The 12,891-nt window shown below is 39.8% G+C and overlaps 1 protein-coding gene across 1 annotated transcript in view; it reads left to right on the top strand.

The window, feature by feature from the left end:
• DNAH6 (dynein axonemal heavy chain 6) overlaps window positions 1-12,891 on the top strand; it is a 235,511-nt gene that overhangs the window by 66,839 nt on the left and 155,781 nt on the right. The window contains exons 15-19 of the mRNA XM_059659291.1: window positions 2,314-2,442; window positions 5,064-5,177; window positions 6,725-6,868; window positions 11,094-11,306; window positions 11,982-12,074. Coding sequence (XP_059515274.1) covers window positions 2,314-2,442; window positions 5,064-5,177; window positions 6,725-6,868; window positions 11,094-11,306; window positions 11,982-12,074 — 693 coding nt within the window. The remainder of the gene's footprint in view (window positions 1-2,313; window positions 2,443-5,063; window positions 5,178-6,724; window positions 6,869-11,093; window positions 11,307-11,981; window positions 12,075-12,891) is intronic.

Raw genomic sequence — 12,891 nt, 5'->3', positions numbered from 1 at the left:
ATTTTCATTCCTGAGATCCATCCATGTTGCTGTGTGTGAATGTAGGTTATTATCCATGTTCATTATTATATAGTGTTTCATTGTATATCACAATTTAATTATCCACAGTTGATGGACATTGGGATTGTTCGTTTTGGGCAATGATGAATAATGCTTCCAGGATCATTTGCATGTTTTCACTAATTTAATCCTCAGAACACTGATAAAGTTTTATTAGTCACGGTTTTATAGAGAAGGAGGCCAAAACACAAAGAGGTTAAGTAATAATAAATGGAGGATCCAGACTTCAAGCTTAGTCAATCTGCTTCCGATGATTAATGCCTGGTTAGGTGCTGCACTATATACTGCTTTCCATACAGAGCAGGCAATACAAAGTATGAGTGATTACCCTTTGTTTACAAACAGTACCTATGTGTATAGATGGGTTGCTAGAGAGAGCAGAAGTGCCAGCAAGTGCTTCATGTGTAGTCGCCCATTTTTAAAAGCATGATGCACACACACAAAAGTGATAGAGGAGGTTCTCTCCAGCAAGTGCTCCTCCTACAGAGGGTTTGGAATTAACTCATTCTCACTCCAGCCAAGAACTGCACCTTCACCATTTCCATAGACGGTACCACCTTACTGTCAGCGACTGCCACTCCTGTTGATAAAGGAATTGGAGGAAAACACCTAAATGTGGCCGTTGATGATCACACAATTTATTTCCGTTTGAAATGTCTCTTTTGTTTTTATTTGGTCCCTTTTGGCATAGATTTTAACTCAAAATTGGAACTCCCTGTCAAGCAGGTCTTCACCCTTGCTCCCCTCCCCTCCCCCCTGCAGCTCCATCAGGGGAAATCTGCATTTCCTCCCCGTGGATGGAGCGGAGGGGTGTCTGGTCCACGTGCTGCCCTCTGGAACACAGGGCTTCCAGTGCAGGTTGGCTGGGGTTGGGGGTCCCGGGCAGCTGCCAGCTCAGGGTCCTTCCTGGTTCTTTCGGTGCCATGCTAGCCCCTTCTGCTGCATTCCGCCATTTCTGCCATAGCCTGCAGTCTCAATCTGTGACTTCCTAATCCTGACCTCAGAGTTCCTCTGTCCAGCAGTGCTTTCAGCAATGCCCCTGCCAGCATCAAGGCCATAAGGAGTCCACGATCCCCTGCATGCCACTCCCAGCCAGGAGGCACCAGAGCGCCAACCCAAGCCCCTTCCTCCTTGGACATCTCCCTTCGCTTTTTCTAACCAAGAACATGTTGCCATTTTGAGTGCAGGGACATGCTGTATCGGGGATGGGATCGTTGGCCTCCCCACGCCACGGCTATGACCGCTGTGATTCCTCAGTTGCCTCAGAGTCTCCCAAACCTGGTTAGGTGTTTCTACTTTGTTCCTAAATTTTTCCATTCCTGTTCACGGGATGGGGCTTCCACCCACCAGGTCAGCCAGAAAACATGTCTGACCATTTATTCTTTATGTTCTCTCTTCCTCCCTCTCAGAATTCAAAGGCTTTCTATTTATTTTTTTTTTTATAAAATGAGAATTTTCCTTGTATTATAGTCTCTTCCTGCTTTTCTCTATTGCACTCACCTCTCCTTACCTGAAGTCACATTTGTGGAAGAAGTGTAGGACATGAAAGCAAATGAAGGAAAATATATTAGGTATTATTTAAAACTAGTGGCCTGGTGCACGAAATTTGTGCATGGGGGGGGGTGTCCTTCAGCCCGGCCTACACCCTCTCCAATCTGGGAGCCCTCAGGGGATGTCCCACTGCTGGTTTAGGCCTGATCCCACAGGCAGTGGGACATCCCTCTCGCAATCCAGGACCACTGGCTCCTAATCACTCACGTGCCTGCCTGCCTAATTGCCCCTAACCACTCTGCCTGCCAGCCTGCTTGCCCCCAACTGCCCCCCCTTGCCAGCCTGCTTGACCCCAACTGTCCCCCCTGCCGGCCTGATCGTACCCCCTGCCAGCCTGCTTGCCCCCAACTGCCCTCCCTTCCTGGCCTGATTGCCCCTAACCGCCTCTGCCTCGGCCCTGCCACCATGGCTTTGTCCAGAAGGACTTCTGGAAGGTCTTCCGGTCTAATTAGCATATTACCCCTTTATTAGTATAGATCATTGTTATTCCCATGGATAAGATTTTTAATGCATTTCCATAGTTTTTATAATACATATGTGTTGCATTACAATTCAGGTAAAGCCATCATTTTAACATATTTTATAAAAAGCAGAGTGAGAAGAGAATTTGAAAAATATGTTTTGAAAATGTTTGTTAATTTATTGCAATGGTCTACATCAAAAAGCAGGAACCGCTACTCAAAAGCTGCCTTAATTTTACAGGATCCCCAGATTTTGGATATTAATGCCGACCAAGACAAAATAAAGTCCCAACTGACTGAGCTGCAGTTAGTTCTGGATGATCTTCAGAAACGCGCATTTCAATATAAGTCTTACCAGAAAAATTTCAAGGTAATGACAGCTCTACGTGTGTTCTTATTTTTTTGAATTTATTTTTATTACTGAGAGTATTATAGATGTCCCCATTTCCTCCCTTTGTCCCCCTCCACCTGGCTCTCCCTCCGCCCAGGCCTTTACCTAAATATTGTCTGTGTCCAGGTGTTAGAGCACGGGTTCTCAACCTGTGGGTCGACCCCTTTGGCAGTCGAATGACCCTTTCACAGACCATCCTGCATATCAGATATTTACATTATGATTCATAACAGTAGCAACATTACAGTTATGAAGTAGCAACGAAAATAATTTTATGGTTGGGTCACAACATGAGGAACTGTATTTAAAGGGCCAGAAGGTTGAGAACCACTGTGTTAGAGACACCTCTCACGGCCACCAGAGACCTGTTACAGGACAGCCCCCTGAGCCAGTGGGAGAGGGCTGTCCCCAACCTCGGTCCACGTATTCTCACATAAATGAATTTATACGAGGGACCTTCACTGCATTGTGAAAAGCCAACTAATTAAAGCAATTAAAGCATGCATCTTTATTGAAAAAAGCAAAAGCACAGCAAGCAAACCTATACACTGGCTTATGAAGCAGATGGGCTCTCAGCTCGCCTGAAGAGCAGGTTGGGTGGGGGTCTGAGGGATTACATGCCCTCCTGTCTATAGGCTTCGGAATTCCTCTGCTGACTATTGTGGTGCAGATTAATTCTCAAGGTCCCCTTTTTTTACATTGTTGTGGCCTTCCCAGAATTCATGAGAAGCACTTGGTAATTTTATCTCGCCAAGCCTTGAGATTGCTGGCTTCTCTGCTTAGGGGGTAAAACTGCCCTTTTTTCCCCCTTCCCCTTCCTCCATCCCTTTCTGTATTCTCTCATTAGGGAGGTTTTTAAACCATTTGCTCTGGTGCTCTGGGGAAGATAATGGCTGGTTAGTTAATAGCTGGCTGCAAATTGCCCCATACGTTTGGCCTGGTTTTAACTTTCCTGCCTCAGTTTCTCTATTCCTCCTGCCCTGGAATCCTGTAACACATGGACTATGCATATACGCATATAAGTTCTTTGGCTAGTCTCTTCCTGCCCTCCTCCCCCCTTCCCTTTGAGAGCTGTCAGTCTACATGTGTTTTTAAAACATGTCCACAGAAATGACACTGATGCACAAGCACTTTCAACAGCGTTACTATGAACATAGATCAGGGGTGGGCAACCTTTTTGTGAGTGTGTGCCAAAACCAGCAAAATCTCTGACTCAAAATTCTTCTGCGTGCCAACCCTAATTTTTTGAGAACATGTTATGCCTACTTGATATCTCTTAAGGTGTACATATGTGAAGAACCTTGAAGAAATAATAAAATTCATTCGAGCGACAAAAACACAGTATACGATGATGAAAAATAACGTTTATTTTTTAATGTATACATGTACACTGATAGTCCAACAGAAAACTTTATGACTCCGTTTGATATTATCAGTGGGACTTTTGCTGCTGCATCACTGGTGACAGAGATTTTACATCAGGTTTATATTTCGTGATCTTCAGAGATATGCACGAGCTACTACTTTCATCCGTCAGGCTACTCCTGTTACTAGACTTAACAAAATTCATCCTGAGAACAAAGATTCACAAGCGCATGTGGATGAAAACATGGAGAGTAACGCTGCTGCAAAGTTTTTTAAAACAGGAAAAATTTTCTGGAACGGCATTCCAAGTCCTCAATAGTTCGTTTTCGACACTATTGAAATTGCTCTTCCCCTCTCTCGTCAGTCCATGTCTATGGTCTTTAAGATAAACTTGTTATGTAAAATTATTTATTTATTTAAGATGCACCTACACTGAATTTATCTGAAAAATAAAAAAGTCGATATTAAGAAAAAAATTGTAAATGGAAGATTATAAAAGAGGGTTTCGCGTGCCAGCAAAAGTTACTGGCGTGCCATGTTTGGCACGCGTGCCAGGGGTTGCCCACCTCTGACATAGATCCATGTATGCTGCTGCTGTTGGCTGAAGAATTCAAAGCCCTACCTTAGCGGGGGTGGGGGCTCACAATTTCAGTGCAAGTGACTTCCCTGGAGGTTCCCCACCTCTGAGCCAAGGCAGTCTTTAAAACACTTCAGGAAAACAGCTTCAGACGTCCCCTCAGCAGCGTTTCTCTCTATAGGATTCGTAGACAGCCAGTGGGGTTAAAAAGAGGCAAGAGACAAGTTGGTCCTCCTCATCTTAAATCACCCCATTCCCTCCACCAGCTCCTGTGCAAACATCTTCTTCCTCTTCTATCAGCTCAGCCCTAAAGGGAGTCAGTCTCACTGTCTGAAGATTCATCTGTTTTCCAAAAAAGGCCAAGCATGTATAGGCATGTATGACCCAACTTGAGGAACAATGCCCACGGGACCCTTGTGATCCATGGATATTTTCATTCTAAGGAAATATATATAAAGAGTTATATTTTGTCACTCAAATGGAAATTGGAATTTACATGTGTGTGTTTTTCTTCGTTTGTTTCTCTCTCATTCTTTTCCCCAGTTAGGGTTCCCCACATATTTTGCTTAGTCACTGTATCAAGAATTATTAATAGGAGGATAACAGGTATTTATATCTGAAAATTAAAGAGTGCATTTTGTTTATTACATATTTAAAGGTGGAAGTTTCTAAGTTTGAAGATTTGGAAGTAGTGAGTGCTGAAGTGAAGCTCAAACAATTACTCTGGGATTCTATGTCCGAATGGGATCAACTCTACCAAGACTGGTTACAGGTAAAAACAAACAAACAAACAAACAAACAAAACCAAAAACAAAACAAAAAAACTCTCAATTCTTAAATCATGTTTGTTTTAATGAAACTTAAAATCTTTACATCAATTATAATTGTTAAACAATTTTGGTGAAATATGCAAGGTTATGTTATGGGGATTACTGTAATTTTTCCAGTGAAAAGCACAGAGGTCTTTCTGTCACTGTACTTCATAGCATAATGCATGATGGGAAGGCAGCTCCTCGGGTCCCCCGTGGAAGGAGGCTCACTGAAGAGAGCACCAGGGGACCTTGACTGCTTTGTGGGTTTTGAGCCAGTGCTGTCGTGATCCAGTGCACCCAAGTGTTCCTGAGGATTGTAGGTTTTTCCTGGGGATCTGTGCACTTCAGGTTCCTGCTAGCTTAGGTTCTGTTTTTATTGTCCTTCAAAAAAAAGAAAAAGAAAAGGAAGCTATTTGTTCACTGTAATAGAGTGAAATCAGAGCGATGAAATTTGGGCTCTTCCTTGGAGAGCTCAAAAGTAAATTAAGTTAGTTAGGGGGCCAAGTAAAATAGAATTTGGTTTCTAGGTTCTATCTTTATATTTAAATTTAACATGACCATCTATACTTTCAATTGTGAAATGGACGTGTTAGAAATGCCACCAACTTCACAAATACTCTTTTACACTTGCTCATTCATCCTGCCAGTGCTGATACCTATAACTAGAAGTCATAGGTCTGGGTTAAATAACAGTGACATAGGATATGTTCTCCAGATAGGGGATACCAGTGGGAAATAAAGAGGACAAAGTCCAAACCATCATAGGACTTACCTTTGGTGAGGAAAACAGAAAACAAGCAAACATCTGCTATAATAGCAGAGACTTTTAAGTGCTCTCCTATAACTCACTTGTCACTTACCTCAGAAGTAGAAGCTCCTGAGGAATAAAGAAGCTTAGAGAGTTTTCTGATAACCCCCAAAGATGAGGACAGTGGCTCCCAAAGTGGCAAGAATTCATAAAAAATGCACAAAAAGACCTATTAGGGGTTAGAAAGAAAATGTTGAATCTGGGGGGAAAAAATGAAAGTTTTACAAATTTTCTGATGCCTCGGTCCCTATGACCATCTGACATTTCAATATATGTGTACACTTATGTTTATATAACTGAAATATTTTTAAAGATGCGTGAATATGTTGGGACATCTTTAAATCCTTTATATTAAAGGGGCATATAATCAAACAATTGGAGAATACTAGGTGAGATATTTATAGTTAGAAAGAGTAAAAATTTGCTGTATATCTCCTTACAAGGTTTGGTCCTCAGGAATAAATTAGAGGACTTGTAATAATGTGTTGATATAGGAGACAAGGACATGAAAAGAATAATAAATATGCCCGATAGACTATTGGAAATCTCAATAAGTAAAGCCATTTCCAAAAAAGTATAGAGTTGAGTTGGATTAACAATGTTGCTACTGGAAAATCTGAATAAAGCAAAAAATTCCGCTGTTTCAATCTAGCCCATTATCTTATATCTTAACTTCTTTTTTTCCTTTAATTTTCATAGTCCAAATTTGACAGCCTGGATCCGGAATCCCTAAACAGTCAAGTCTCTAAATATGCCAAATTTGTGACTCAACTGGAAAAAGGCTTACCACCCAACAGTGTAGTGCCCCAGCTAAAATCTAAGGTGGAAAAAATGAAAGAAAAGGTAAGTTCGGTAGAAATTGTTTCCAAAACTCCAATCAGTAATATTGCTCCATGCCAGTAATACTGACATCGGGAACTGCTCTGCACGCAGAGAGGAAAGAACAGACAAACTCCATTATTGAGGAGGAACAGTCGGCCGCCCTGTCTGCAACTGGCCGAATCATGCAGCTGAATCCCATGGCTTGAAGTGGCATTCAGAGTGAGAGTGTTTCCCCACCCACTCAGCCTATAGACGGCAGGACAAGGCCAGGGCAGCCTTGTCCATTGACAGCTCTGCCCCAAGCAGATATGCCCTTTTTCCAGATGTGCCATGATGTGAGGGAGCTTGGGAAGCTCAGCAGTAGGTGGGCAGGGCTGGCTCTTTGAAACCTGTCACTGCTAAACCAGCGCCTGTAATGGGAAGGAAAAGGGAAATTATTTTTTATTCTTTTAAGCAAAAAAAGAGATAAAGGACTGAAAGAAGACATGAGTAGAAAGAGTAAGCAAAGCTTCGGGCACAATGTGAAGCAAATGTTCCCTCTTGAAAAGAGTGTTTTTGTAGTTTTTTCTCCTTTAACCTTGCAATATCTAGTCAAAACAGTTCTTAAAGGTTACTTATGTCAGTTTCTTTATTGCCTTTAGTGTGCTTTTAACATATAATTTTAAAAATATTCACTTGTCACCGTCTGCATTCCATCTTTTGTTCCTTGGAAATCCTGGAACTTGCATACAGTAAACTTGCATACAGTAAAACTCATTTTTTATGGCATTTTATGGGAAAAGTCATGTAGCCAGCACAATAGTATTGTACAGAATACTCCCATCACACCCCCCCCCCACCCCGCCCCGCCAAATTCCCTTATGTTTTCCCTTTGCAGTTGCTCCATCTTCAGTCCCAACCCCAGGCAACCACTGATCTGTTTTCTGACCCTATAGTCTTTTCTTTTGCAGAATAGGATATAAATTGAATGATACAATATGGAGGCTTTTGAGTCTGACCTCATTCACTTAGAAAAATGTATATAAGCTATGCACTCATATCCAGAATGCATAACATACTCTTATAACTCAAAAATAAAAAAGGTAAAAGAAAAAATCCTTTAAAATGGGCAAAGGATTTAATAGACATTTCCCCAAAGAAGATACATAAAAATATGCTGAACATCATTAGTTATCAGGAAAGGACAAATTAAAGCCACAATAAGATACGACTTTGTACCCACAAGGATGACTGTGATCAGAAAGACAGATTATAGGCAAGGATCTGGAGGAGTTAGAAGCATCATATTTTCTGGTGAAATTATAAAGCAGTACAGCCTCATTGGTTTGGCAGTTTCTCAAACCAACATAAACTTAATTTACCAAGTCACGCCACTGGGTATATACCTAAGAGAACTGAAAACATGTTCACACGAAAATTTGTATATGAATGTTCATAGCAACATTATTCATAACTGGAGGCCCAGTGCACAGATTTGTGCACCAGTGGGGTCCCACCGCCTGGCCTATGCCCTCTTGAAATCCAGGAGCCCTCGTGGGATGTCAGAGAGCCAGTTTTGGCCAGATCTCTGCAGGCCTAATTAGAATTTTAAAAATCCCTCTATGTTGTTACATGAAGCAATAGTTCATTAATTTTTATTGCTGAGTAATATTCCATTGTGTACATTACTACAGTTGATTATCTAATGTTTTTGCTAATGTGATGTGTTCTGTCTTTACATATACAGCAAACACAATATACTGTCATTATTTTTGTTTTAGATAGTTAGCTTTTAAATAATAAAGAAGGAAAAAAAATTTACCTTTATTCCATTTCCAATGTTCTTTTTTTCTTTGTATGGATGTAAGGTTCTGACTCAGCATATTCATTCTGCCTGAAGAACTTTCTTTAATATTCCTTACTGAGTAGATATGCTAACAATGAATTCCCTAAATTTCTGTTTTTAAGAAAGTCGTTAATTTTTTTGAGCGATGTTTTCACTGGGTATATAATTCTGAACTGACACGTTTTGTTTTGTTTTCATAAACTTAAAAGTATCCTTTCATTATCTTCTTGCTTGTATGGTTTCTAACAAGAAATCAGCTGCAGTTCTTTTTCTTGATTTTCTGTGGATAACATGTTTTTTTCTGTCTGGCCGCCTTCAAGATTTTATCTTTTCCTTGTTTTTTGGCAGCTTGTAATGCAATATGCCTAGGTGTGTTGATGTCATTTTGTTGTTGTTGCAGTTTTTATGGTTTGTATTTATTCTGCTTGGTTTTCTCTAAATTTTTTGGATCTCTGGTTTGGTATCTGTCTTTAATTTTTAAAAAAATGCAATGTAACTGTTATTTCTTCAAATATCTCTTTTTCTCTGTTTTCTATCTCTTATTCTTCTGGAATTTTTATACACGTGTTTTAGACCGTCTAATATTGTGCCACAGCTTCTGCATATTAGGTTGCAGGTTTTCGTGGGGGAGGAAGGAGACACTAATTTTTCTCTGTGTATTAGTTTGGGGAATTTCTACTCATTTATCTTCATGTTCACTGATTCCTTAGCTGTGTCAAGTTCATCAAAGGCTCTCCTTATCTCTCTTACTATCTTTTTTATATTTAACATCTGTTTAATTATAATTTCCATCTTCGTATTAACATTTCCCATCTCATGTTGCATGTTGTCTACCTTTCCTATTAAAACCATTAATATATTCATCACACTTACTTTTTAAATTTTATTTATTTATTTATTTATTTATTTATCTTCACCCCAGGAAACTTTCCATTGACTTTTAGGTAGACAGGAAGGGAGGGAGGCAGGGAGGGGGAGGGGGGGGAGAGAGAGAGAGAAACATCGATGTGAAAGAGACACATGAATTGGTTCCCTCCCGCATGTACTCTGACTAAGGTCTGGGATGGAACCTGCAACCTAGGTAGGTACCCTTGACCAGAAATCAAACCTGTTGACCCATCAGTGTGAGAGCTGACGCTTTAACCACTGTGAAACACTGGTCAGGGCATTAATCACACTTCTTTTATAATCCCTGTCTGTTAATGCTAACGTGTCATATCTGAGTCTGGTTCTGATTGTTTTTTTGTCTCTTGGATGCATGTTTGTCTTGTTTTTTAATATACTACTTAAATTTTGGTTACAAGCCAACATTTTTAGATTTGTGTAATATAGTAAGTAATGCCTTTCCTTCCACTTGGCGTTTTGTGTGGCACGTTACGTTACATCTAGGTAGGAACTGGGGTACATTTGAGGTTTGATGTTCCTATAGCTGCCTTCAGTATACCATAGCCTTTAAATTGTCCTACTGACACCTTGTCTGTGGGGTTTGATCTGGTTTGCCAAAGATCATTGTTTCCATTTCCCCCTGACTTTGTGGCCTCACTTTGTATTGTGCCCAGAAAGAATCTGTCTCTTATAGTTTTCCACTCTGTACTCCACTGTTTTTTCCACTCAATACTTGTTAGCCTGGTAGAAGAAATGAAAGGGGCAGTCCCTCATATTCTGAGTAAGCTCTATCTTAACAAGGCATTGTGTCCCTTGTTCTCAGAGTTCTTACTTTCCTAAGTATTCCTGCCTCCCCCCCCGCCCCCGCTACCTGTAGTTAGGAGCCTGAAGTGTATTTCTGTCCCTCCCCTATGGGTAGAGCCTTTTTCTTTTCCTGTTCCGTTTCTCCAAATGTTTATAAATACCTACAGTGAGTTATCACCAATATCTTAGGTGAGAGTTTTTGTTCCTCCCTTCTCTGACATGAAGGCTTTGGTACCAGAAGGAAGCTAGGGGAGTTTAATGGTTAGTTACAATAGTGGCTGCTGTTTCCTTCTCCTGCCAGCACCATAAGGTAGGCTTTCTGAAGAGTCTCCCCAATCTTTTCTATGAACACCTCTATATGTGTAGCTGCTGGGTACTTCACCCTCTCATGCTACCCCACACTCAGTCTTTAACAATTTATTTTTAAAACTTAACTGAGTCTTCCAACTCACTTAAGTGGCATCCCAGGGCAAGTGTCCTAGATAATCAAACTCTCAGGTTCTGTTTCTTGCTGTGGAGTAAACTGTGGGGACGACAAGTTTGAGTTAGTTCCTTGACCTGCAATTTAGGTTTCTGATGGGTTCGATACAAGTCATTAATTTGAAGTTTGTTCAGATTTTTCTTTGTTGTAAGAGTGTAAGTGATGTTCTTTCCAGATCTCTACATTCTCGGATTAAAAGCTGTGCTTTTAAGATAAAAAGCATGGTGCCTTTGAGCGTGTTTGTTTTCCAGCTGCCAGTTATCATTGACTTGAGGAACCCAACTTTGAAGGCTAGACATTGGGCAGCTATTGAACACACAGTGGATGCCACCCTACTGGACCTTGAAACTCCATTAACCTTGGAGAAGCTCTCCGAGTTGCATGTTTTTGACTTTGCCCAAGAAATCCAGGACATTTCAGGACAGGCTTCTGGAGAATCTTCCTTAGAAATCATTCTTAAAAAGGTAAATATGAAAAACATATATCTTTCAGATCAGGTAAGGAAAGGTTTTCATATCACCAACTTTTGGGTTATCTAGATAGATTTTTCAACAGTGCAGCTTTCACCCTCTCGTTATCAATTGTCCTTCTATTGTTTCCTTATATTTATCATCATTATTATTGTTATCACAATTATAAACATCTTCCTTCTACTAAGCTTATAGCCCAACATAAACAAAGTTTGAAATTTGCATGCTTACATAAAAAAACCAATTACCAAAGAATATCTTTTACATCAAAATACATTCTTTCAAACTACTAGAAAAGACTATGTGAAATACTTCAAAAGATGTTTAAAAAAGTTCTCTATTTAGTATACTTAACCTCTTTTCCCTAAAAATTCACACATACTTACTAATCAAATGTGTAAAATGATTTTTTCCTTTTAATTAAAACACAAAGTGATAGGAAATACACATTAAAGTATCACAAATTATTCATATGTATTAACATCGGTCATTAAAATTAAGCAAAGCAGGGTTATTTAGCTGAAAAAAGGATTTTTTAAGGATTTTAAAAGTTGTAAAGGAGGAGAATGGGATTATTATGTCCCTTTCACCTATTTCATTTCACATGCATTTATTAAGTACCTAAACATAAATGAACTTAGATTTCCTAAGACTTGAATTCTTTCTAAGGTGGAGGATTCATGGAAAACAACTGAGTTTGTCGTTCTCCCTCACCGAGACACCAAAGATGTATTTATCCTAGGTGGCACAGATGACATACAGGTGGGTAACTGGGTTATTGAAAATTTATGGTGAATGTTCTGGCCAGAACTAGTTCTAAATCTTTTATGGGAGATTATGATAGAGAAATGGAATATGAGTTATTAAATAAGAAAATTTTAATTAGGAAGGAAGAGTATGGGATTTGATAGACATAGATGAGAATGAAGGGCACTTCAAACCATTTAAAAGAAACATGAAAGGGTATTTCAGGTTTATAGCACACCGAGAAGCTAAATTCATTTGAATTTTCTGAGAGTAGGAGTGCATGGCCATGCTCTATATTCTGTGTGTTTGGAATATTCTTAGTGACTTAAAATCCAAAGACACATTTGTTTAGCAAAGAGATCTGGGTCTTACAGCTCAATTTAAAAAGCAAAACCCCGGTCTATTAGGTTGTACCCAGGCCAGAACTGGAGATGAAATGGCTTTGCCAGGTATCGGCTGGTAGAGCAAGTTCAGATGTTACTCTGGATAGTGGATGGGAGAGCAGACTCAAGATGAAAGTCGATCAATATAAGGCCAAGTGATGCTAGGTGATGGGGCTTTTGCTCTCAAGAAGTTTATAATTTAAATAAAGCAACTGAAATCCTTTAAATTAACAGACTTTTTTTTTAAAATGCCTATGTTCTGTGAGAGTTGCTATAGTGTAAGGGGGAGAAGTGGGGTTGGAGGTAGAGGGAAAACTCTCTGTAATCATTCAGAGCTTGATGTGAATTAATCTAAATTTCCTCTTCCTAAAGATAATTGAGGGAAAGTGGTGTTTCATTGGTTAGAGAAGACAGATAATTTTTCTCTCTTTTTCTAGTTTTGAGTACTT

The sequence above is a fragment of the Myotis daubentonii genome, chromosome 12 (assembly GCF_963259705.1).
Source record: "Myotis daubentonii chromosome 12, mMyoDau2.1, whole genome shotgun sequence".
Lineage (NCBI taxonomy): Eukaryota > Metazoa > Chordata > Mammalia > Chiroptera > Vespertilionidae > Myotis > Myotis daubentonii.
This window is presented reverse-complemented; position numbering and strand designations above follow the sequence as displayed.